The following is a 23,836-nucleotide window of genomic DNA, read 5'->3' as shown; positions in this document are numbered from 1 at the left end:
AAGGGATGCCGGGTGCCGCAAGCAGATAGCCGCAGGGGGGGGGGAAGGGTCAGGTTTAGGGCTCCCAGTGGGGACTTAGGGTTAGGCACCCCCTGGGAGAGTTAGGTTTAGGCTAGGGGAAGGGGGGGTTAGGGTTAGTCACCCCCCTGGGGGACTTAGGTTTAGGCAGTGGGGCAGTGGGGGGTTAGGTTTAGGCACTTGGGGGGGAGGTTAGGGTTAGGCACACCTAAGGGAGTGTTAGGGTTAGGGGGGTAAGTTAGGTTAGTTAGTACTTACCTGGGGACGATCGGGATTTCCAGCACTGTCGGGCTGCCGCTGCCGGGATCTCTTCCTCTGTTGGCCTGACGTTGCCGGGATTCGAAGGCCGGCGGTATTACATGCCGATTCCCTGCCAACTCCATATCAGTGTCCATGGTAATGGAAGGAGATGTTCAACTACCACAACACCACATATGAGTGATCTGCTCAGGTAGCCATGTAGAGTGTCTACATTGTATGTATGTACAGTATATGTGTGTGTGTGTGTATATTATACTGTAATGTAAAATGTGTGTGCGCAGTGATTATTGTTGCCTCGTAGCTTTAGCAAATAATATTTTTATGTGCTGTTATTATTCATTTTATTCATAGATATTCTATGAAACAGTTGCATTGTTACGAACCATTCACAAATTAATTAAACCTTTTTTGTATTTTGCTCTTCAAGTTACTTGATTTCCCAGAGCTGTATGTTTTTTGTTTTTTTTGTCTTGTTTCTTTTTTGTTTTGTTTTTTACTTTGTTTTAGCATCTGGATGCTGTTATCAATTTTATGAATATCATTAATATGGTTTTTCTCTTTGTTGCCTGAATCCACACGACTTACATGTACCCATTCCGACCGAACCATAGTTGGTTTATGAAAAGTATTGACATTCGATGACAACCCCCTTTTTTTTTTTTCCCCTTTATTTCTTGGCCTAGAAATGAAATCATCCAAGTAAAACAGCATCTGTTCGTACTTTCGTATAGATTAAATATTTCTCGGGCCGACACACCTCAAATCAGTCCACACTTCTGAAGCACGGTCACAAAGCCATCAATGTTTCAGGTTGCAATCCCCGCCATCAGTGAGAGCGGCTAGCATAATGTAAACGGAAATAGGAATACCATGTTACCTGAGGAGTACATTAGCCTTTCAGCCCCTCTGCTTCCCCTGCTCGGAACTCAATCTTCTTAAATCTCAGTCAACACATGCAGGGTTTGACACAAGATAACACACTACAGTATGCATTAAGTAAAATGTGAACAAGTACAGAGATTGCCGGCTAGATAATGACACAGTAAATGTTTACAGAATGTAGCGTTCTGTTAACTCGAGACCTCTGCTTGCCTTGTGCGATCTCCCATGTCTCTGGCAAAGTGTATTTTTTATTTTGTTATCCGCAGGTTGATCTCCTTCCAAGAGTTTCTGGCATTCGAGTCGGTGTTGTGTGCGCCTGATGCTATGTTCATTGTGGCTTATCAGTTATTTGATAAGAGCGGCACTGCGGAGGTAACATTCGGTAAGAATTTCGCAATGCTTATGTAATCACGCAGAAGGAAACAGACTTTTAAGTGTAGTATGGAAAGTAGATTTCACGTAGGAAAGAAAATAGCTTTGTTGTTTTACAGTGTAAGGTAAGTGAACTCTTATTTTGTTACTTGAAGGACCAGTGCGGGTAAATCGTTTACTGGCGCGCAGAGGGAGCTGAAGCCGTGGAGAACCTGCTTCTACCGGGAGCAACGTGTGTAACTGACTGGGCTGCTGTGTAATAACATAGAGCTGTGGGCAGGACAAAAAAACACCCATAGGCTCATCACTGTCAACCCAATGATTTGACTCTGTAGGCCTTTCAGGCAGTGCCACTTTCCATGCCACCTGGTTCCAGTGTGCGAAATTGAAGTGCCATCTTCAAAGCATTCTGCAGGGACCTCATGTACAGTCGTCATCTCGTCCCCCCCCACCACACACACACACACAGCTTTCTGCATTCTGCTAAACTAGCTTACTGCGATATTCTGAAATATTTTCAATAAGACAGTCACTGGTGACTGAAGGGCCTGAATGCAGCAGCATCAAACTACAGAATGGAGCCACTTTGAGCCTAAAATAGACGGTGACACTATGTTACGATTAAATGGACTCTTACTATCTGGCTAAAAGCATTCTATTTTAAACCTCTTGGTGGCTCATGTAAAATTGAGCATAACTGAAGGTTGCTTTGACTTCCCCCACAAATAGTTTTTTTCTTGTACTGCTCATGCTTGATAAGTCATACATCTGTCTCTAGTTCAGTTGGGTCACAATTTGTGCTTTTGACTCCTTGCAATTTGAGGAGCATAGGTTGGCGAGGCTGTACTGTGTAAGCGTGAACATAGTGCAAAATCCTCCCTCCAACAAGACCCCTTCCACCATGTAAACCGTGCTCTGGTCCTGTACACCCCACTTCCTTTATGATGGCTGTCACCTGTGCTATAAACACCCTTCTTATCAATTTACTTGTTCAACACAGGTGACTGCAATCATAAATGATGTGGGAAGTCCTGCAGCAGAGCCTCTTGTACCTGGTGGAAGGGCCATGGTGGAGGGTCTGGTACAATGAGGGTGTGTTTACGCAAAATGCGTCCCTGGCTGAGCGCAAGAAAGGTCCATAAGTGCCTGCCAGGAGGTGGATCACTTGCAGGTTTGATATACCTACTGTAAAATACAAACTGATTGTGATGACGATCGTTGGCCACTTTAGATGTTATTCCGGATCCCTCACACCGATGCTGTTACTATTTGTAGTGTGGCTGCAGTCTATTTGCAATTGATATGCAGCAAGAAAGCAGATTCCCATGCTCATCACAGATAGGGTCCTGGTTAGATTTGGACCCATAACCCCAGTGATGTGAGGTAGTAATGCTAACCACCTTGCTACCACAGTGCTGCCCCACTTAGTGCCTATGTTTTTTGTCTGGTTTTAATTGCCTTTTACATGGTAAATTTAGCTTTATTCTTTATTAATACCATTGCCCATACATAAACAGAATATGTTGTGTACTGTAACTCTAGAATTTACTACTGTTAAGTCTCATCACCTTGGGTAACCCAGGTGTGTATACAGCTACTCTCCCTTGGAATAGACACATAAGCTACCCTTGCCTCATACCCCGTTTTGTATGCTAAGCAAAATTAGCCTTTTTTTTTTTTAAACATCGGTGTCTTAAGTTTGGCTGCGGTAACCTGTTCATGCCTGTCTAATACTTGCATGCACAATAGGTACCAAGTACAGTGTCCATGAACTATATAGGTGAGCATTGCCACTAGTATTATTCCATTTTCATTTCCACCATCTCCCTATGTATTTTGCTGCTTTGATGTATACTATCTATATAACTGCATATGACAATGACTAGGTGTAATATAATTCCATGGCTACAGAAGGGATTTTGATTTCGCATAAATCGCCTCTGATGTCCAGTTGAAAAAAAATAATACATTTGAATATTTTGTTACATTTATAGAAGGATGTGTAAGTAACATTCTACGACTACAGGGAAATTTGTTTGCTTATTAATCAAAACTTTGTTAGTCCTTTCTTATAAGAATAATATAAATCAATGGACAATTACAGCGCAAAACAATATGGAACAAAACAAAGCTGGAGAAGCCGGCACACGATGGAGTTAATTTATGCCTGTGGTGTATTGCTTTGTGCTGCATTCACCAAATGGTACTTGAGCTCTCAAAAAAAAATCCAAGTGATTACTCTGCTTGTTAGTGTTCCATATTCTATCTGTAATTGTCAGCTGCTTACCGAGGGATAAAGGGTAGCAAGTAAGCATGATCCCCAAGGAACCATATCTATTCACTTATGACCAAGCGAAGTCTATGCTTCAGATATACCATTGCGTGTTTTTTTTTTTTTCTTGTTCTACTTTTTAAAGATAGTAATGACAGACGGTTACATTTCTTTCATGAAAGGTTTATTGTTACTGCATTTTTTTTTTATTATATTGTTTTTTGTCTGTTTGGTTCAGAGCATCCGACCCGCACCTCCTGGGCTCGCACACTGCTACTCTTGCATTAATATATTTACCTGTGATTGTGACCTTCACTGAGCGTGGTAGGCAAAAGCAGTGCTTGTACCTCCAGGATATAAATATTCTATATCATGTCCTAATAAATTCTGCCGGGAAGACGGTCTTTCTGTAACTTTTAATTCATGTCTAATTTCTTAATTACAAAAATTCTGCAGGATCATTCCTTAATTCAATTTGTACATGAAAGAATCTGTTGTACTTTGTCTGCTCAATCTCTGCTAATTTATTCACAATCATCCTTTTTTTTTTGGTCATAGAATTTTGAAAGCCGCAAATGTGAAGAAAATGTGTTTTTTTATTTTGTTTTTTTTTTGTTTGTTTTTTAAACCCGCACTTGGTTTCAGCACACTGCATGATTCAGCTGTCTTGCAAACAGAATGTTCATTTATCGAATTGGTTCTAGACAAATATTATGATTAATAACTCTCATTATACATACAGCATGATAGTTTCACTAGCACACAATAATGTTTCCTAATGCCCCGATGGATCTGTAGGTACCTATGTAATGGGATCCTGTAGAGAAAGTCGGAGGAGAGATTTGTCAGGAGTGATGGAATGACTGAACGGTAGGTAGTTCCTCATGTGTTATACAGTACATAATGTTATGTACTGTATAACACATAAGGAACATACTACCAATCATTAGGCTGATATAAGGTCATTTAGTGCTCTATTGCCTTCAAAATTTTATCCTCAATATCTATACTTCTGTTGCATTAAAGTATACCCTATATATACACCACCCATCTTAGAGCGCCAGGCGTAGTTGCAATCGGGTGTGGTTTAAAAGATCGACGGTACTAAGGTCGACAGTCAATAGGTTGACACCAGATGGTCGACTGGCATAAAAGGGAGACTTGGTTAAAAGGTCGACAGGTTCAAATGGTCGACACAAAAAAATGGGCGACATGTTTTCTTTAAAAAAAATTTAACCCTAACCCTCCCCCTGGTGCCTAAGCCTCCCGCCTCACCCTGGTACCTAACCCTAACTCTCCCCCTAGTGACTAACCCTATGTCTTCCCCTTGTGCCTAAGCCTCCCCTAGTGCCTAACCCTATGCCTCCCCCTGGTGCCTAACCCTCCCCCAGGTGGCTAACCCTAACTTTAAAAATTTAGAAAAAAAAAACAACTGAAAACGCATGTCGGACATCGGTGTGTTTCGGCATTTTAACACTGTCGACCTTTTGTCAGTTGACCATCTGGTGTCAACCTTTTGACACTCGACCTATTCATTGTTTATCTTTTATCCAGATACCCTTACAACAAGGTATTTTCTCTGCACCAAAATACAATAAAATGTGACCATTCTATTGTCTGTCACCCTCTTTATATTGCCACCTTCAGTATGGCACCAGCCATGTGTCATTAAATATTGTACGATGACCGCATGCTGAGCATTCTCTTCCCTGTGCCATCCTTTTATATTATACTGGAGATGACTATTCCATTGCTTGTTATAATATTGTCCCTATAGCATTTGCATGTATAGGAAATGTATGGTGAAAGGGGCTAAGGATGGTAGATGGTGGAGGAGGGATGGGAATGGATTTGTGAGAAGTATTGGGATAACAAAGTGCATTAAGAGAAGGATACACGGGGGAGCTGGAAGGGAAATAGGTGACGGCATAAATAGAGATGAGCTTTAGGACAGTGGTGAGAACCTGATGATGGGACATTTAGCTGTATGTCATCTCATGTCCGTATTGGTGAATGGACTCCCAAGATGTTCCAAATCATTCAGTCGTTCTTTTCGGGTTTCATAAGATGACCTGGCTGACCTGACTAAACCATATTCTAGCCGTTGCCGTGCTTACCGAATGCCGGCATCATTTACATATAAAATCCTTCTGCTACTTCTTTGTCTATCCTGAACATCAGCCCTGTGGTGGGACTGGTCAGGGGAATCCTGCCTACCTGCACACACTAGCGCAAGGCCTGAATCCTGCAGTGCTGACCTAATGCATTGTGTTGCTTGTATGATGGCTTGGGATCATGTACTATCTTTACACTCCATAGCGGAGTATGTGTTTTATCAGCCTTTTAACTGTGAAGCCCTAAATGTGATTTATGTATGCTTTTATTTTTTCCTTCTAAGAGAACGTTAAGGAAATATTCGGACAGACCATGATTCACCATCATATCCCTTTCAACTGGGATTGTGAATTTATCCGGCTTCACTTCGGGCACAACCGGAAAAAACATCTTTCCTACTTGGAATTTACAGAGTTCTTACAGGTCAGATATTGGGCTGCTCATACATGATTGGAAAAATACACAAAAAAGAAAAAACACACAGCTTCTTACTGCGTATCTGCTTTTGTTTGTGCTTTTTACACATTAATAAATACTTGAAAATGCGCTAAAAATAGTTGAAATGAACATTTTAAACTTCGGCGTGCCACGTTTCTTGTGCTACGTTTGCCTGTTTGGACATCTGTTTATATGTAAGATGTAACATGGAAGTGTGCGGCAGCAGAGCAAGCTAGGTCACCTGTCAGCGACGAGACAGCAGCACAGCACAGTTCTATCGGTTTCATGCTGCTCTGCCCTCTTTGTGTAAGTGCAATGTCAATAGTAAGCACTGACATTGGCTTTTAGCACAGAACTGCCCCCTCTTCCTCCTCCTCCCTGTCTTCATTCCCAGGTTACTTAGCTGCTTGTGGTCCCAGTTGGTTGTGGACGTAATTCTCATGTACTAGTGCAACGATGATTCCAGCATGCCAATAGAATTTCCATGGTTATAAATGAATTTGCTCCCCCTCTAGTTTGCATATGCAAGGACTTTGGTTTCCTTGGCTACAAACAGAAGTATAAAATAAATAAAAATAAAATCTTTATTAAAATCTGGAGTTTGACATATGAAAAAAAAAAAAAAAAGAATTTTTTTTTTTTACTCACTGTAGAATCCCTTCCTTGAAATCCATCTTGGGGCTGCTCCATTACTCTGGGTTATGCTCATGACTTATTGGAGCCTGGCACTAAAACAGTTAACTGCTGACCTCCTCCCCTACATAACTCCTCCCACTTTCGGAAGCCGCATAGTCTACGTTTAGCAGAGCCACCTGGAGGAAGAGAAAGCTACATCTACCATGATAATAGGCAAAAACTGGTACGAACCAGACAACAGGGAGGGAACTTAGCAACCCCTAGATGGATTTCGAGGAAGGGATTTTACGGTGAGTAAAAAAATCCAATTTTCTCTATCATCCATTTGGGGTCGCACCATTACTCTGGGAATTCCCAAAGCAAGCTAATCGGGGGGGTGGGGGGACACCACCTCCTACATTTGACGTCGACAGCACGTAGCCCATGAAGTAGTAAGTCACATGGCATGCGTTGGCTTGCTGGGTTTATAAGGTGTGCGATAGGCACACACATTTCTCGTTGCTGTCATGGGTAAAAGGGCTGATTTATCCCAGTTGCGAAAAGGGATGATTATTGGCTTTCAGGCCAAGGGTGGCAGTATTTCTGAAACAGTACAGTTTGCGGACTGTTCACGTGCTGCTGTGGTGAAGGTGTATCGTGACTGGACAAATGGCACCATTGCGAATAACCAAAGTTGAAACTGTGGAGCACCACGTGCCATTTATGTGAGGGGTGAACTTTGGCTACGAAGGTGCATGAGGGCCGACCGACAGACTATAGTGGAGCAGCTCACCGTCAAAATTAACCTGGGGGCCACCAGACGTTTGTCTAAAACAACTGTTCAGCGAGCCCAGCTGCGTATGGGGCTCCGAAGCAAACAGATAATCACTGCACCTATGCTAATGAACGTGCATCGGCGGAAAAGACTTACATTTTCATGCCTGTATCGCAATTGATCCTCTGCTGATTGGCGAACGGTTGCCTTCTCTGAAAACTCATGTTTTCTGCTTCATCAAACGGATGGACGTTGGCGTGTCAGGTGAGAAACATCGGAGAACAAACACCCTGCAACCATTGCTGGAAGAACACAAGCTGGTGGTGGCAACGTTATGGTCTGGAAAATCTTTTCATGGCATTCTCTGGGCCCACTCATCCATGTGGAAGGCATCCTCAACCGATTTGGTTATGAATCCATCCTTGCAGAGCACGTACACTCATACATGCTGATTGTCTTCCCTGAGGCGAATGGGATCTTCCAGCATGACCATGTGACATGTCACATGGCTAGGAATGTCCGACAGTGGTTGACAAGCCCGACCAAGACTTCCCAGTTCTTCCCTGGCCCCCAAATCCCCCCGGATTTGAACCCAAATGAGCATCTGTGGGACCACCTCGATCGTTGTGTTCGCTCTATGGATACTCCACTACACACCCTCCAGCAGCTGTGGGATGCACTGCAGTCAGCATGGCTCCAGATACATGTGCCAACCTACCAGCACAGTCACTCCCAGCCCATCTAGCTGCTGTCCGTGCTGCACACGGTGGTTACTCTGGCTATTAGCTGGTTGTCATAATAACCTTCACGCTGGATGATAAATCTGGGAAGTACCTGGCTTCCGGGCATGGTTCATGGTTTCAACAATGGGACGGTAAAACCCTTTTAGCTCTCAGGATTTTGGTTTCAGGAACCAAGCCGTCAAAGCCAACTGATGCACATCAGGACGCAGGCATGGACCTTGATGTAGAAGGTTTGGATGCAGAGAAAAATTAAGTGGATAGTCTGCCAACGTGCCCTGCAGAATGGTGAATCACTGATGGCACGGCTAGTACGGTGCTATGAGAATGATTGGACTGGCCTCGAGGAACCATGGCCAGGGGCGAAAAAATGTACCTCATGTGGAAAGTCCAAGGGGCTTTCATGACATCCACCAGAAATGCCCCAGGGTCCCGTGACCAAGACCCGTATCGAGGAAGCTTCCTGTTTACAAAGCCATGAGTTCGATGTCTTGTAATCCCAATCTGGGTACAAGCTCCGCAAACACTTCCTGGTGTAATTCCTATTCTCCTGGGTGCACCTTGTGGTGACTTAGGGAGTCTGCCTCCCAGTTATCTACCCCTGGAATGTGAATTGCTGAGATTGCTGGAATCCAAACCTCTGTCCACCTGAAGATGTATGACACCTCCTTCATTATTCGCCAGCTGCGCGTGCTACCTTGTTGATGTAAGCCACTTCTGTGGCATTGTCCGACTGTATTCCCACTGCTAGATTTTGCAGGAAGGACTTGACCTGCACTAAAGCCAAGCAAATGCCCTCAATTGCAGTATGTTGTTTGGAAGTGTGGACTCCTGAGTCGACCATTGCCCTTGCAGATGTTTGTTCTGCGCCCCAGCCTGTTAGGCTGGCATTTGTTGTGACAATCGCCCAAATCCAGGTTGATAACAGGGAACCCTTGGACAAGTGTGGGCTGTAGAGCCACCAAAGAAGTGACTGACGAGTTTGGGGTGACAGTCTGAACATCTGTCCTCGACAAATGACGAAGCTATTGGTTTTTCAGCTGCCTGGCATGAAATCTGGTGAACAGGACTGTTTCGAAAGATGCCACGATTTTTCCAAGCAGCTGCTCAGTCCTGAGAATCACTCCTGACTGGATATCCTGAACCTTTTCTTGTGGAAGAAAAACCCTCTGACACTGTGTGTCGAAAAGGAGACCCAGAAGGACCATCCATACAAATTTCTAGAGTGTCCAACGTCAACTGAAGATGTTGCTGCAACAGTATCACTGACAAAGTCTTGATCAACGGATCGTCCAGATAGGGTATAATATCTATATCTAACTGCCTGAGCAGAGCGATCATGTGTGCCATGACCTTTGTTAAGACACTTGGTGCTGTTGACAGACCAAAGGGCAGAGCCTGGAACTGAAACGGATATTTGCCATAGGTCACTGGCATTAACTGATGATGTCCTTTCATATGGGAATATGCAGATAGGCGTCCTTTATGTCTATTGATGCCATATATTCTTCCTCTTCCATGGAGCTGATGACTGATCGTATTGACTCCATTTTTAACTTTTCTGAGTGAAGGTAAAGGTTTACCCATTTCAGATTGAGAATTGGACGGAAGGATCCGTCCGGTTTGTCCACCAAGAAAAGATTTGAATAAAATGCTTGGCCATGAACCGGAACAATTACCCCAGAATCTAAAAGAGAGTGCCTGAATGAAGGCCCTTCTTCTGCACTGATACTGAGGAAGAGGGGTAACGAGGAAATTATCTGGAGCTGGACCTTCTAGATCTAGGATACACCCCTGGATACAATTCTGCTCAGATCTGGGCTGGGTTGACTTTCCAAAACTTGAGTAAACTGTCCCCCCACCAGCCCCCAACCGTCCATACGGAATATTTTTGTGGTGTCTATGGAAACTCTTGGAGTGCCTCTAAAGGCCTGAAAATGTCCTCTCCCTTGTGACCAAAAGGCCCAGAACCTGGGAGACTTGGATTTGGAAGATGAGACTGAAAGGTAAAGGCTTTTTACTCCCGTAGCCTGGGAAATAATCTTATCGAGTTCTGACCCGATCAAGAAATCGTCTTCAAAATGGAACTGCTTCCAAAGTCTGCTTGGATTCAGCATCTGCATTCCATGTCCTAAGCCATAAAGCACAGTAACAGCCAAGGCTGAAATACGTGACAGTACATGGCATCTAATAATTATTCCTCCAGGCGAAGAAAGTGTTCCAGATGGAATCTCTCAAACACCTGAGCCATGAGACACCTCGGAGAGGGAAAAAATAGATTTTAGAACCGATTCGCTCTTTTCTACCTGCTGGATCCTTAACAGAAACCAACTAAACAGTGGAAATGACCGTTGTTCTAGCTAGCCTAGTGATAGGAGCATCCACCTTGGGTGGGATCTCCCAAGGCTTCATGTCATCCTCTGTGAAAGGATAAAGTTCCCTGAACCTTCTTGCTACTTGAAATCTTTTATCAGGCTTGAGCCAGGCTTCTGTCATTGCCTTTCCAAAATGAGATAAGGCTGGAAAAACCGAGATCTGTTTCTTCTTACAATTGAAAAAGGAAGCTGAACTGGTCTTAGAAACAGTAGTATCTTGTAATTGTAGCGTCTGACGGACTTCCTCAATTAAAATAGCTACTCCTGAACTCTTTTGGGAATCTTCCTCCAACGCAGAGGTATCTTCCCAATCAGGATCTATTTCCCCTTCCTCCTGGGATGATTCTGAATCTTTCCCGGAAAAATCTAAATCCGCTTCTTAGAGGCTGAGGCCCCTGCACCCGTCACCATCTTATTTAAAGATGTGGCCATCCCTGCGAGATATCTGCCTAAATTATGGCCCAGTGTGGTTTTATTGAAGAGCCAAAAACCAGATACGACTGAGCATCGGGTATAACACTAGCCTCAGAATGACGTAACTCAGCAATGTCGTCCGCCATAGACCTGGCCCAATCAGGCAACCTGGTTTGATCCATAGAACACCCAGGCTGAGAGGCCACTGACGCCACGGAGCATACGACCGTATAAGACCTGGAGGTCGGAGACCGGGGATCAAAAACTATTAAATTGTGGATAATAGTCCGGTGAGAATTATATGTTTACTATATCTGTGGTTCCTCTCAGGGACTTTTTTACTATATGCAGTCATTTAATAGAAATCAAGGGGTTTCATGTGCATACTAATTAGTCTAGTCTATATAGACTTCTGTGGATAGAAGTAATTTTTAGTATATGTTTTATTGTAACATTGTTGTACTTGAAATATACTTTATAAAGAATGATTTTTTATCATATACTGTATATTTGGTGTCTTGAGTAAATTTTTTTGCCATGTCCAGTAAACGCTAATGCCTAGGACATAAATCGTTTTCCAACTACACTATTGGTTAAATACTAATAAGACTGCTACGCATGCGTATATACCTAAAGACAACTGAGGATTTATGGCTTGTGTAGTTTCCACATTCCTGTACCATCTAATGCAATGCCTCACCACCACCTAATGTCTGACCATTATCTAATGCCTGACATATTCATAAAAGCACTGCACACAACATGGTTTTCAGCAGCCATTTTCTGCACTCCCATTACAACTGGCTACTCCCCAGCCTTCCCTTTTAAACCCATTGTTACTAGTGTCCCCCAGATAGGACGAAAGAAGAATACAGGAACTTGGGAAACCTAAACTGGCCCCACTCAAAGGACTTTATGATGAAACTAGTCATATTTTTGTGATATTGGGCGGGATGTACTAAGCATCGCATAGGCGATGTTGTACCTCCCGCCCCCTCTTTAGTTACCGCGGTATGTACCTACAATATAGCAAAGGACAGCTCTCCCGATAAGTGCTGCCTTTGTGGTGCTCGCAGAGAGAGGGACTTCTGGGATTAATACCCAGAAGTCCTTCTGGCACAGAAGGCCGCGGAGGGTGATGGGAGGGATCCTATTTGGATCCCTCTCAGGAGAGTCGTCCCGAAAAGAAACCCATAGGCTTCTATTGAGTAACGCCACCTGAATATGGAGCCATCCATCCATGTTGCATCGCATTCCAGTGCATAGTACATATGGGGTATGCGGTAAACCCTCAAACAGCATTTTTGGGGTTTTTATGACATTTTCCCCTTTAGGGAATCTGTATGAATTACCGCTGCCCGACATAGGTGAAAATTCAGATCGTCCCCAGGTAAGTATTTACTAACCTAACCTCCCCCCCTAACCCTCAGGGGTGCCTAACCCTAACCTTCCCCCCCCCCAGTGCCTAACCCTAATCCCCCCTCTAAGTGCCTAAAACTAACCCCCCCTTCCCCACCACCTAAACCTGTCCCCAGGGGGTGTGCCTAACCCTTCCTTCCCCTAGCTTAACCCTAACCTCCCGAGGGGGTGCCTAACCCTAAGTCCCCCCCCCGGGAGCCCTAATCCTCCCTTCCCCCCCCCCCCCCCCAGCTGTCCGCAGCGGCGCCCGGCATCACTTCGATCGGGATGCCGGGCGCCGGTCTCCCAGCGTCTGTAAAATGACAGGTGTCTAGCGCCGGGATAAAGCAGTCGGGAAGCCGGCCGTCGGGATTACGTTCGCCGGCTTCCCGACTGCATACCCCCTTTATTACCTCCCGCCCACAGCCTGTAACACTAATGCTGCCATCACATAGTCCTTTCATGTGGGGACAGTTTAGGTTCCGCGTAACCTTTACAGCCCAATATCTTTTTTTTTTTCTCCCGTTAATAGTAGTAATTAGTGTTTTAGTTCCTTCCACTTGACAGATATGGGTATCCTAGCATTAAATAAATTTGTAATTTATGTTTTGTGTGATCATCAAAAGAGAGCGTATTCTGCACACCCTATTATAATTTATTTTCCATATGTTTTTATGTGAAAAATCTATAGCAGCATACACAGCAGCATAGATCATTGTTCGTTATTCACATGGGAAAAATTAAGAAGATTCCTAAAAAGATATATAGCAAAGAGGACTTTTCTATCCCCTCTGCATAAATCCTTATACTCTTGTTTCCAGTGTCCTTACCTATCCTCAGAATTTAGTAAATAAAAATTACGTGATCTTCTCCTTGCTTTAGCAATAATTTTTTTTTTTTAAATGTAATAAATCAATTGGCCACAGAGATCTTCATGCTGACCAGAATAAAAACAATTCACATATCTGGTTTTTCAGCAATACATTTCCCGGCAACAGACAATTAAAAAAAATATATATATATATTATTACAAAAAATGTCAGTACTCTCTGCGTTCTTGTAATGATAAAGCAGCGCACAAGTATGTTGTTGATGTTTCGGACTTTACGCCGTCCCCAGGATATATTGTATCCTGAGGACGGAGTAAAATCCGAAACGTCGATACCATCCGTTTCCTCCTGCAGCTTAGCCCTAACCCTCCCCTCCCGCAACCTAACTCCCCTTGTCATTAAACTATGGGACTTAATTTATTTTATCCATTTATAAATTGCTCGGCTGTTTGCCAACTCTGTCTATTTTCATACACATCTCCACCAACTTAATAGTAACTTATTTTTACTAATAATAGAGTGTGTGTACATAGTAGTTTGTCAGGTCAGATCTGTGTAACATAAGTAATACAAATGCCTAAAGTTTTGGATCTTATGCTGGATTTCAGGAGCTGCAGCAGGAACATGCCCGACAAGCATTTGCGCAGAAGGACAAAAATAAAAGTGGGATGATTTCTGCCCTGGATTTCCATGATATTATGGTTACTATACGGTCGCATATGCTTACACCATTTGTCGAAGAAAATCTAGTCTCCGTAAGTGATGGCTGCAATTGATATCTGTGTATATAAAATGTCAGTACAAGCACATCAAAGCAAGACTAATCTCCACAGTGAACAATAGTGGTGAATCAAAAGGTAACGCAAAACAAACAACACAATCTAATTCATATTGCTGGTTTAGTATTTTATAGAACACAAGGGTTTGTTGTCCCTGTGTGGCTCATCTCTACTAAATCACATGTATTGAATTTTAATTGAGTATGTCAAGTACTGTAGTACCTTGAATTTCAATTGGATGGGCTAGCATTTGGCCAGTCACTGACACTGCTTACTGTATTCATTCATAGCTCTACTGATCATTACTGAAGACAGAGATGAGTTTGTGTGGAACTGAAGAGATCCCAGATATGCTAACTTTATGGTTGTGTTATAATAATAGTACAAAATTGTTTGTCAACAACAAAAAATGTATGTACAGTTTGATCTCATAATTTTTTTTTCCTCCTAATTCATGTGTAATATTACAGGATTAATTAATAAAATATTCTTGTTACAGAACTTTGCTTAGTTTCTAGGATGGTAATGGTAAGGCTGCTTACAGAGCTCCCAATTCAGTAAAGATCCCATTGTTTCTCCGCTCTTCACCATAATGTTTTTCTACTGCACAAGAGTTCTCCTACTTATCGTATTGATTTGTAATAATGCCTTTACAATAGAATTGCTTGGATGCAAGAACTACTGTATTGACAAGAGATGGGTGCAACATCAATAGAGAACATTGTCAGACTTGGAAACAACCAAAAAATGTATCTGGTTGACACCTCCCCCCCTTCAGTACCATCCCATTACATACACCCCAAAAGCATGATGCTCAAATTAACATATTGTATCTTTTAACTGGTTCATGAAATGTCTACAGTGATTTGCCTACCTCTGTTGAAGTAGGTTTGAGCCTTTTTCACCATATTCAAGTTGATACTGCAAACTGGCTCTATCTCGTGCAAGGAAATTGGTATGATTTACCGCCAGACCCATGCCCATTGATACATTTTATCTATTTTTAAAGCTGACATGTAACACGGCCTTTGAGCAGCTAAATAGTGTACAAAAATCTGTGCTGTATACATTATATAAAAGAGTGCATGTATTAGTGATTATGAGAGTTCTATCACTAAACCTCTACAAATTACTGTCATGAAAATGGTCGATACAAGTTTGCAGGTTAATTAGCTGGTGTTTCTTAAGAAACAAGAGACATCTGTATGTATTGATGACATCGATCTATTATTGTCTTAAGTAACAGTGACGTATCTGTAATGGTGCGGCAGCACCATCTTTCTGTCCATCTTCTCACAGGAGATGGCTCTGGGACTGTGCCAGTGTGTGTGCTATCTTATGTGCATGCACCATTTTTCTGAAGACCTCACTTTAATTATGGCATCACCGGAAACCAGTATATGGGGGGGTGGATGCTGCACACAGTCCCTCTTATCTCTTAAAATGCCTATGCCATGTAACGATAGCAACACTACCACATTCTCAGACACCGATTCCTTTTTTATTTTTCTTGTAGGCTGCTGGGGGAACCATCTCCCACCAAGTCAGCTTCTCCTACTTCAATGCTTTCAACTCTTTGCTGAATAATATGGAGCTTGTACGAAAGATATACAGCACTTTGGCGGGCTCAAGGAAAGACTTGGAAGTCACCAAAGGTACATAGTTATGATTTTCTCTTTTACACTCAGAGTATTTGTGTAGCGTGTTATCAGAGCTTTGCTGGTGGGTCACTTCCATAGCTTGTACTCCTCCAGATCCTCGTTTTATAACTCAGGAGCATGTGCTTGTCTCTTCAGAGCTTACTCTGATACTGTAAATGGTGTAACTTGGAGTGTGTAGGATACATGACGCAGGTGGCGCGTCATCTACTGCGCAGTAAGTAGCCCTTTATCCTTTTTGCCCATAACCATACTTGGTAGGCGGGAGTATTTAACAAGGAACATTAAGACAGCATAAATATACATGTACCCAGCCATCGTATCATTTCTGTGGTGCTGAGAGACAAAAGATGGGAGAAGGAAATTGGGGTGAACCATAGGGCACTTTGTGACTGATTGTACTAAGATGAATAAATTATGAAATTGTGAGTTGTTGGCCTAGCCATGCTGCTTACGTTGTAACGTGGATGTTTCTACTGTCTTCTTACAGAGGAATTTGCTAATTCTGCAAACAAATTTGGGCAGATTACCCCACTGGAAATTGACATCCTGTTCCAGCTCGCAGATTTATACAATGCTACTGGGTAAGTATTATGGGTCGCTCTCTTTTCCAAAGGAGAGATGCAATTCTCTCCAAGATGCACAGAGCAGAACAGGATGAAACGACTGTGTAAGTGAGGGCAGAGTTCCCAATAGCACCACAAAGAGAAGATATGGGGAATCTGTCAAGTGTAAGAAGATTATGGTGTAAGAACACCATTATATGATAGGAGGCCCATATATCGAACAGGTTCTATTCTAGTGTGTATTGCAATGGCAGTGGTATGTGGAGGTGACAAGTCTTTAGCATTTTATTTCATTACCCAGATACAGTATGTGTCCCTGTACTTCACCTATATACTTCACATTGGTCCACTAACTTAAGTGACAGCAGTTCAGCTGAGACGAGTATTTGTAACCTTCATTTGAACACTGGCCATAATGGCCATGTTCTCCTGGAAATGGCAGTATCATTGCTTGGCTTTACCAGTACCATCAGTGGAATACTGCCCCTAGTGGCCATGTTCTCCTGGAAGTGGCGGTACCATCAGTGGAATACTGCCCCTAGTGGCCATGTTCTCCTGGAAATGGCGGTATCGTTGCTTGGCTTTACTAGTACCATCAGTGCAATACTGCCCCTAGTGGCCTTGTTCTCCTGGAAGTTGCGGTACCATCAGTGGAATTCTGACCCTAGTGGCCATGTTCTCCTGGAAATGGCGGTATCGTTGCTTGGCTTTACTAATACCATCAGTGGAATACTGCCCCTAGTTGCCATGTTCTCCTGGAAGTGGCGGTACCATCAGTGGAATACTGCCCCTAGTGGCCATGTGCTCCTGGAAATGGCGGTATCGTTGCTTGGCTTTACAAGTACCATCAGTGGAATACTGCCCCTAGTGGCCATGTGCTCCTGGAAATGGCAGTATCATTGCTTGGCTTTGCCAGTACCATCAGTGGAATACTGCCCCTAGTGACCATGTTCTCCTGGTAATAGCGATATCATTGCTTTGGCTTTATTAAATAGTAGTTTGAGCAATTATGTACTAGTTCCTAGGGAATGAATAGATTTTACAGTATATTGTTTCATCCCACAAAATGGCTGCCTCCACAGTCTGTAAGCGACAGGTACTTTGTAATCCTTTTTGTTACTAGTGTGTAAATCCCGGAAATGCATGTGTGCTTAGCAAAGTTACTCCCTGTATTAATATTTATCTGTTGTTTACAGACGTCTTACTTTGGCAGATATTGAGCGAACAGCGCCCCTAGAGGAAGGAGCACTGCCTTACAACTTAGCTGAAATCCAAAGACAGGTATGGTGACTTAAAACAACCAAACAAACTCCCTGCAAACGGAATCTGTTATGGATGTAAATGTATGTCAGTGCCTAGACTGCTTTTGCACAAAAAAAAGGGTGCAAACCATGTTTTTGTTCTAGAAAACTAAATTATGCAGAATACAAGATGGCGCTGGTGCTTTTGATAACGTAGTGTCAATGTTGACCTCGGCTCATGAAGAGGATAATTCATCACATGAAAAAGAAGAAAAAATCTACAAAACATTCAAGTCTTTTTCCAGATATTGGCCAGTCATAAAAAATCCAGAGGTCTATATTTTTGTAGTGTGGAAATATATCATGCCCCACTCACTATAAAGCAGGTGGTCTGAAAACACATAATGGTTTCTTGTTCAACCGATCTACTATAAATTGTCAGATGATAGGAAAGCGTACCCAGACTCACATCTCATCAGCTTTCACATGCATATAAAGGTTTCTTTCTGTAGATTTCAAACTCTCTCCTCCTCTTATTTCCTCCTTGTTCCCTCGTATATGAAGTTTGCCCTAAGACAAAAAAAAAGGGAAGGAACAGAGCTCGTGTAAAGAATGGTTTATTGATAACATTTAACAAAGTGCAGAGTATACGGATGATAACACTGTCATAACATAGGGGTAGATGGTATAGATAGAACACTAAACATTTCAGTAATTGGATACCGGACCTCCTCAAACTACCATCAGTGAAATGCCCCAAAATAAATAAAAAACAGTGGTTCAAATCATACCGTCTGCAAGTCCTTTCACCAATGCTCTTCGATCAAAAGAGATGATCTTTTTCAAGGTGCACCAACGGGCTTCGATCAAAACAGATGATCTTTTTCAAGGTGCACCAACGTGCTTCGATCAAAACAGATGATCTTTTTCAAGGTGCACCTTGAAAAAGATCATCTGTTTTGATCGAAGCACGTTGTGAAAGGACTTGCAGATTTGGTGGTTCAAATCATACCGTCTGCAAGTCCTTTCACCAACGCGCTTCGATCAAAGCAGATGATCTTTTACAAGGTGCACCTTGAAAAAGATCATCTGTTTTGATCGAAGCGCATTGGTGAAAGGACTTGCAGACGGTATGATTTGAACCACTGTTTTTTATTTATTTTGGGGCATTACGCTGATGGAATTTTGAGGAGGTTCGGTATCCAATTACTGCAACGTTTAGTGTTCTATCTATACCATCTACCCCTATGTTATGACAGTGTTATCATCCATATACTCTGCACTGTGTTAAATTTTATCAATAAACCATTCTTTCTGATACGAGCTCCGTTCCTCCCCTTCTTTTTTGTCTTAGGGCAAACTTCATATACAAGGGAACAAGGAGGAATTAAGAGGAGGAGGAGAGAGTTTGAAATCTACAGAAAGAAACCTTTATATGCATGTGAAAGCTGATGAGATGTGAGTCTGGGTACGCTTTCCTATCATCTGACAATTTATAGTAGATCGGTTGAACATTGGGTTGGAAAATAAACCTTTGTGTTTTCAGACCACCTGCTTTATAGAGAGTGGGCTATGATATATTTCCACACTACAAAAATATAGACCTCTGGATTTTTTATGACTGGCCAATATCTAGAAAAGGACTTGAATGTTTTGTATATTTTTTCTTCTTTTGCATGTGATGAATTATCTTCTTCATGAGCCGAGGTCAACATTGACGCTACGTTATCAAAAGCACCAATCATCTGGACATTACTATTAATCTGAGTATTTGTTTACCAGCGCAATCTTGTGTTCTGCATAATTTTGTTTTCTAGTTTGATGTTAGAGTGTAGGTGACACTCTTTTTTAAGAACTATAAGTAGGCAGCAGGTATTTTTGCGCACCTTAAGTAATTAATTTTTTTATTGAACATGTTTTTGTTCTGTTTTAACGGTAAAAAGATTATTTTGTAGTCATTTTCTGGGAAAAAAATAAGGAAATACAAAGCACAGGAGTAAAGCTAATATTGTGCAAGTCACACTGAGTACAGAGCTTGTGAAGTCCAAATCTGACAGGCCTGCGCTATGGCACAGAAGTGTCATGCACAGATGTTCAGGAAGTTGGGTTCTTTCTTATTTTGGAATTGCTCACAACCTGTCGCCCCGGGCTGGTGAATGTCACAACACTGGACGTCACTGGCCCACCAACAGAGACAAATGAGGCAAGAGCGAAATCTTACTCCTGCTCCTTGTTCCCTTACATGCTCCACACGGCCTTCATTGGGGAAGGCAAACGTTGTACAAGTAAATCAGTTTGTAACATCAAGCAATGCTTCATGTGCACTACAAACAGAATAGTTCTATCATCTGGGTACAGGGATATATCTACTGTGACATAGCTGTAAATATGGAATAACCCTAAGGAACTTGGCTGTGTTGTTTACAAGTTCCAATTAGATTAATGCAACATGTCAAGTTTGGTTGTTTTATAGCGGGAAACTAACAAAGTCCACTTCCTGTGGTGGATGACTATTTAATTGCAGCAACAATTAAACATATACATTGAGGTGGTTGTTGTTTTTTTTTTCTTTAGCTTTCCCAGAGTTGTTTTTAGATAGATACTCAGTGCTATGATATGGGGCACCATACCCTAGGGGGTACTTAAAAAGAAACTCCTACCAAATAACATTTAATGGCTTATTTAATAACCTACGAGATACACGCTCTGGCGCCATTCCGGCGAGCCTGCCTATATTTTTAAAGTGACATCTATTTAAAAATACGAGCAGACTCGCCGGAATGGCGCCAGAGCTTGCATCTCGCAGGTTATTACATAAGCCGCTTTACGTCCAATGTGGGTACAATTTATATTCCAAATCCCTATTACTGAGCTAAGTGAGCTTTAAATATCTGCTTTTAATTGTAACTGTTTATCTGTGAAGGACCACTAGGCCTAAGTATAGGTTACCTTCTATAACCGCTGCAAATAATGATCAAAAATATATATGTAAAGGTTTGCACAGTTTGACAGAGGTTGAGATTGATTGAATATCGTGTTTACAATTGCCGTGACGCAGAGTATACGTTCTCTAGCCCTTGCTTGCCATATAATGTCACTGGCAGCTAGATGTGGCTGGTTGTTGTATACTTCACTGGCATATCAGACAAATTGGGGGAGATTTATCCAAACTTATGAAGAGGACAAGTTGAGTGTTCCCCATAGCGACCAATAAGATTATTGCTATCATTTTACAGAATGTACCAAATAACTTATAAATACACTGATTGGTTGACCTGGATCTCCTCTTTTCCTATTCTGAAAGTTTTAAATATCTCTCCCAAAATCTGCTGTGTGTGGCAAAATTCATCTTTGCAAGTATTTGCAAAAGTTATCTGAATAAAAAAACACCTGTCTCAGTTAGATCTGTTTATGCTGGATTACTAATGGAATTTGAATTCCATCGGAGAATAGTTTGAACCAGGGCTGCGCAATAAGAAGCCCTACAGCTGTTTTTGAACTACACATCCCAGCAACAGTTTTAGCATGGATAAATAGCAAAACTATGGCAGGGCATGCTGGGATGTGTAGTTCTACAACAGCTTATTGCCCACCCCTAGTTTAAAGGCTCCCCGGTCTAAACACTTGGGGTCCAATATTAACAGAGGGATTGCCCCACAAACCTCTTCACATGCACAAGCCTGCATCGCAGTGACACCGGTAAGATGGGGGATGTAGTTAGCAGACCTGCGGAAGGGATGCCGCTAGTCTAAATCCCGATGGTGCAAGCCCGACACAGGACTTAAGACAGACATCGAAATACAGGGGGGGGGAGGTTAGAGTTAGGCACTCCTGGGGGGGGTTGTAAGGGTTAGGCATGAAGGGGGGAGACTTAGGTTTAGGCACTAACAGGGTGGGTTAGGGGGTGGGGAGGGTTAGAATACTTACCCGGCCCTTGTCGGGATACCGACCATCAGGATGCCACTGTCGGTATTTTGACAAGAGGCATTCCGACTGCCGGTATTACATACCAATTTCGTGAGATGGGGGTGGAGTGAATAATGAACTGAAAACAGGTGGGTACACTAGATAAGAAGATTGCCATGGAGTCCAATGAGAAAAATCTTTTTATGAGCATGTGAAAGCATGTTCCCATGTAATAAACAAACAGGTCGTAACCAGCCAAAAATGAAATTTAAATAAAAAAAAAAATAGTGTAGGTGATACGGAATAGCTTACAATACACTGTCATGGTATGGAGAAGATTATAGGTAACTCGCCCAGGCCCAAGTAATGGAGCATACACACGGTCAGATTTGTCAGACTTGTCAGATTTGTCAGATGAATGATTAAACGATTGGAACGATTTTACCAAAGTTTTGAACGATTGAACGATTTTTGACTGCATTAAAATGAATGGAATCGTCCAAGTCTGACTGCAAACACATCAGATATCAGAAATCGTTATCTGACCATCGGGAACGCGCAACGTTGATCGTCCATCGTTCAGGCATGTCAGATATGAACGATTTTCCTTCAGATATGAACGACTGAACGATTTTTAAATCGTTATCGTTAATATCTGAAGGAAAAATCTGACCGTGTGTATGCACCATAAGTTTAGCTATTTCAGTGTATGCTATCCTGTTCCATGTTCCATCTTTTATCATCCTTACTGAAGTCAGCTGCTAGGAAGGGACGTGTGTTCCATAACGCCTTACTAGAAGTATATCATTTGTGCAGTACTTTTCGCTTGATAAATGGTGGGCACTTTAGAGTCTTTGGAATATTTTGTTTAAATTGAAAAGTCAATATTTATTGTCTTATACTTTATTTTTTACGCAACAATATAATATTATACAGTGCATCACAACAGGTGTATAAAAGCTGTTAAATGTTTATGGACATAGGACCGAATGAGATAAAAATATAAAAAAAGAAAAAAAATTACAATTAAAAAAGAATAAACATAGTAGTATTATCCAATTAGAATATATAAATGTTCTTCAGATAATTAACTTAAGTAATAATTCTTTATTCGAAAATCCGCTCCTTGTGGAAGCTGTCAGTATGACTGTTCAAATAGATAAAATAAACTTTAGAGTACATTTAATACCCACATGTACTATCTCATCTGACAAGGTGCCGATTTTCTAATAAAGAATGGAATAATGTTTAAGGACACACCTGTAAATAAATAGTTGTGTACACTGTAAAGTAGAAATACTAAAAATGAATTGGCAAAAGTGCCTGGCATTTTACCCCCCCTTGCCAGGTGGCGCCAAGAGTTTACAGGACAAGTGTACATTTTCATTGCAAGTGGCACTTAACTTTTTATAAAAAATGAAAATATCCTGTGCATTTTGCTTTGTAGGGATGCCTCTACTGAGTGCCATACTTTGAAATTAATTCATTGTTAAAAGCTTTTTAGAAATTCAATTCATTGTATCTGTTGCATCATTATCTGAAAAATTGTCCTCCTCATCAGGTATCGTGTCTCAGTGCTATTTGGAAGAGAATAAAAGAATTCGGTGGATTATTTTTTGAAAGATTGCTTCTGTCTGTAGACTACTTGTTGAGATAAATTGGGTGCCAAGCAGTTTAAAGTTTTAAGTTCTTATTTCCTTAAGCCAGGGATGGGGAAGCCTCATCTGGCTTAAAGGGTGCCTAGAATGGCACCCTGCGGCCAGAATCTATGCAGCAGTGCCGCCTGGAGCATCCTTAAAACGCTTCAGATGGTCACTCCGCTGCCCTTACAACCGCCCCCGGAGCATTCTCAGGATGCTCCGGGCATTGCTATAATCACCGGCGATTGTGGCCCTGCTCCGTATGATGTCACACGGATGGGCATGGCCTGCACCAAGCCCGCGAATAATGTTATATATATCAAAATGGCCCTCCGCAGGAAAAAGGTTCCCCACCCCTGCCTTAAGCGATGGTATTGGCAGCTGACCTGTAATTGTGACTTTAGCTGTTTTCACTAAACTTTAATTTAGTAAATTTGTATAATTGAAATATAGTCCAGTATTTTCTGTAAATACGTTATACTTCTTTTATGCCTCTATTTATGAGATTTTTTTTATTGAATTGCTGTTTGGTCTATTCATT

General features: G+C 42.0%; 1 protein-coding gene across 1 annotated transcript in view; it reads left to right on the top strand.

Moving 5' to 3' along the window:
* Nucleotides 1-23,836, top strand: part of SLC25A12 (solute carrier family 25 member 12) — a 166,051-nt gene that overhangs the window by 63,947 nt on the left and 78,268 nt on the right. The window contains exons 4-9 of the mRNA XM_088470550.1: nt 1,428-1,543; nt 6,204-6,343; nt 14,114-14,260; nt 15,801-15,939; nt 16,433-16,526; nt 17,705-17,789. Of these exons, the coding sequence (XP_088326676.1) occupies nt 1,428-1,543; nt 6,204-6,343; nt 14,114-14,260; nt 15,801-15,939; nt 16,433-16,526; nt 17,705-17,789 (721 nt within the window). The remainder of the gene's footprint in view (nt 1-1,427; nt 1,544-6,203; nt 6,344-14,113; nt 14,261-15,800; nt 15,940-16,432; nt 16,527-17,704; nt 17,790-23,836) is intronic.

Source organism: Taudactylus pleione, unplaced genomic scaffold (genome assembly GCF_031769625.1).
Source record: "Taudactylus pleione unplaced genomic scaffold, aTauple2 ptg000004l, whole genome shotgun sequence".
Classification (NCBI taxonomy): domain Eukaryota; kingdom Metazoa; phylum Chordata; class Amphibia; order Anura; family Myobatrachidae; genus Taudactylus; species Taudactylus pleione.
The sequence above is the reverse complement of the archived record's forward strand: the minus strand, read 5'-3'. Positions and strand labels throughout refer to the sequence as shown.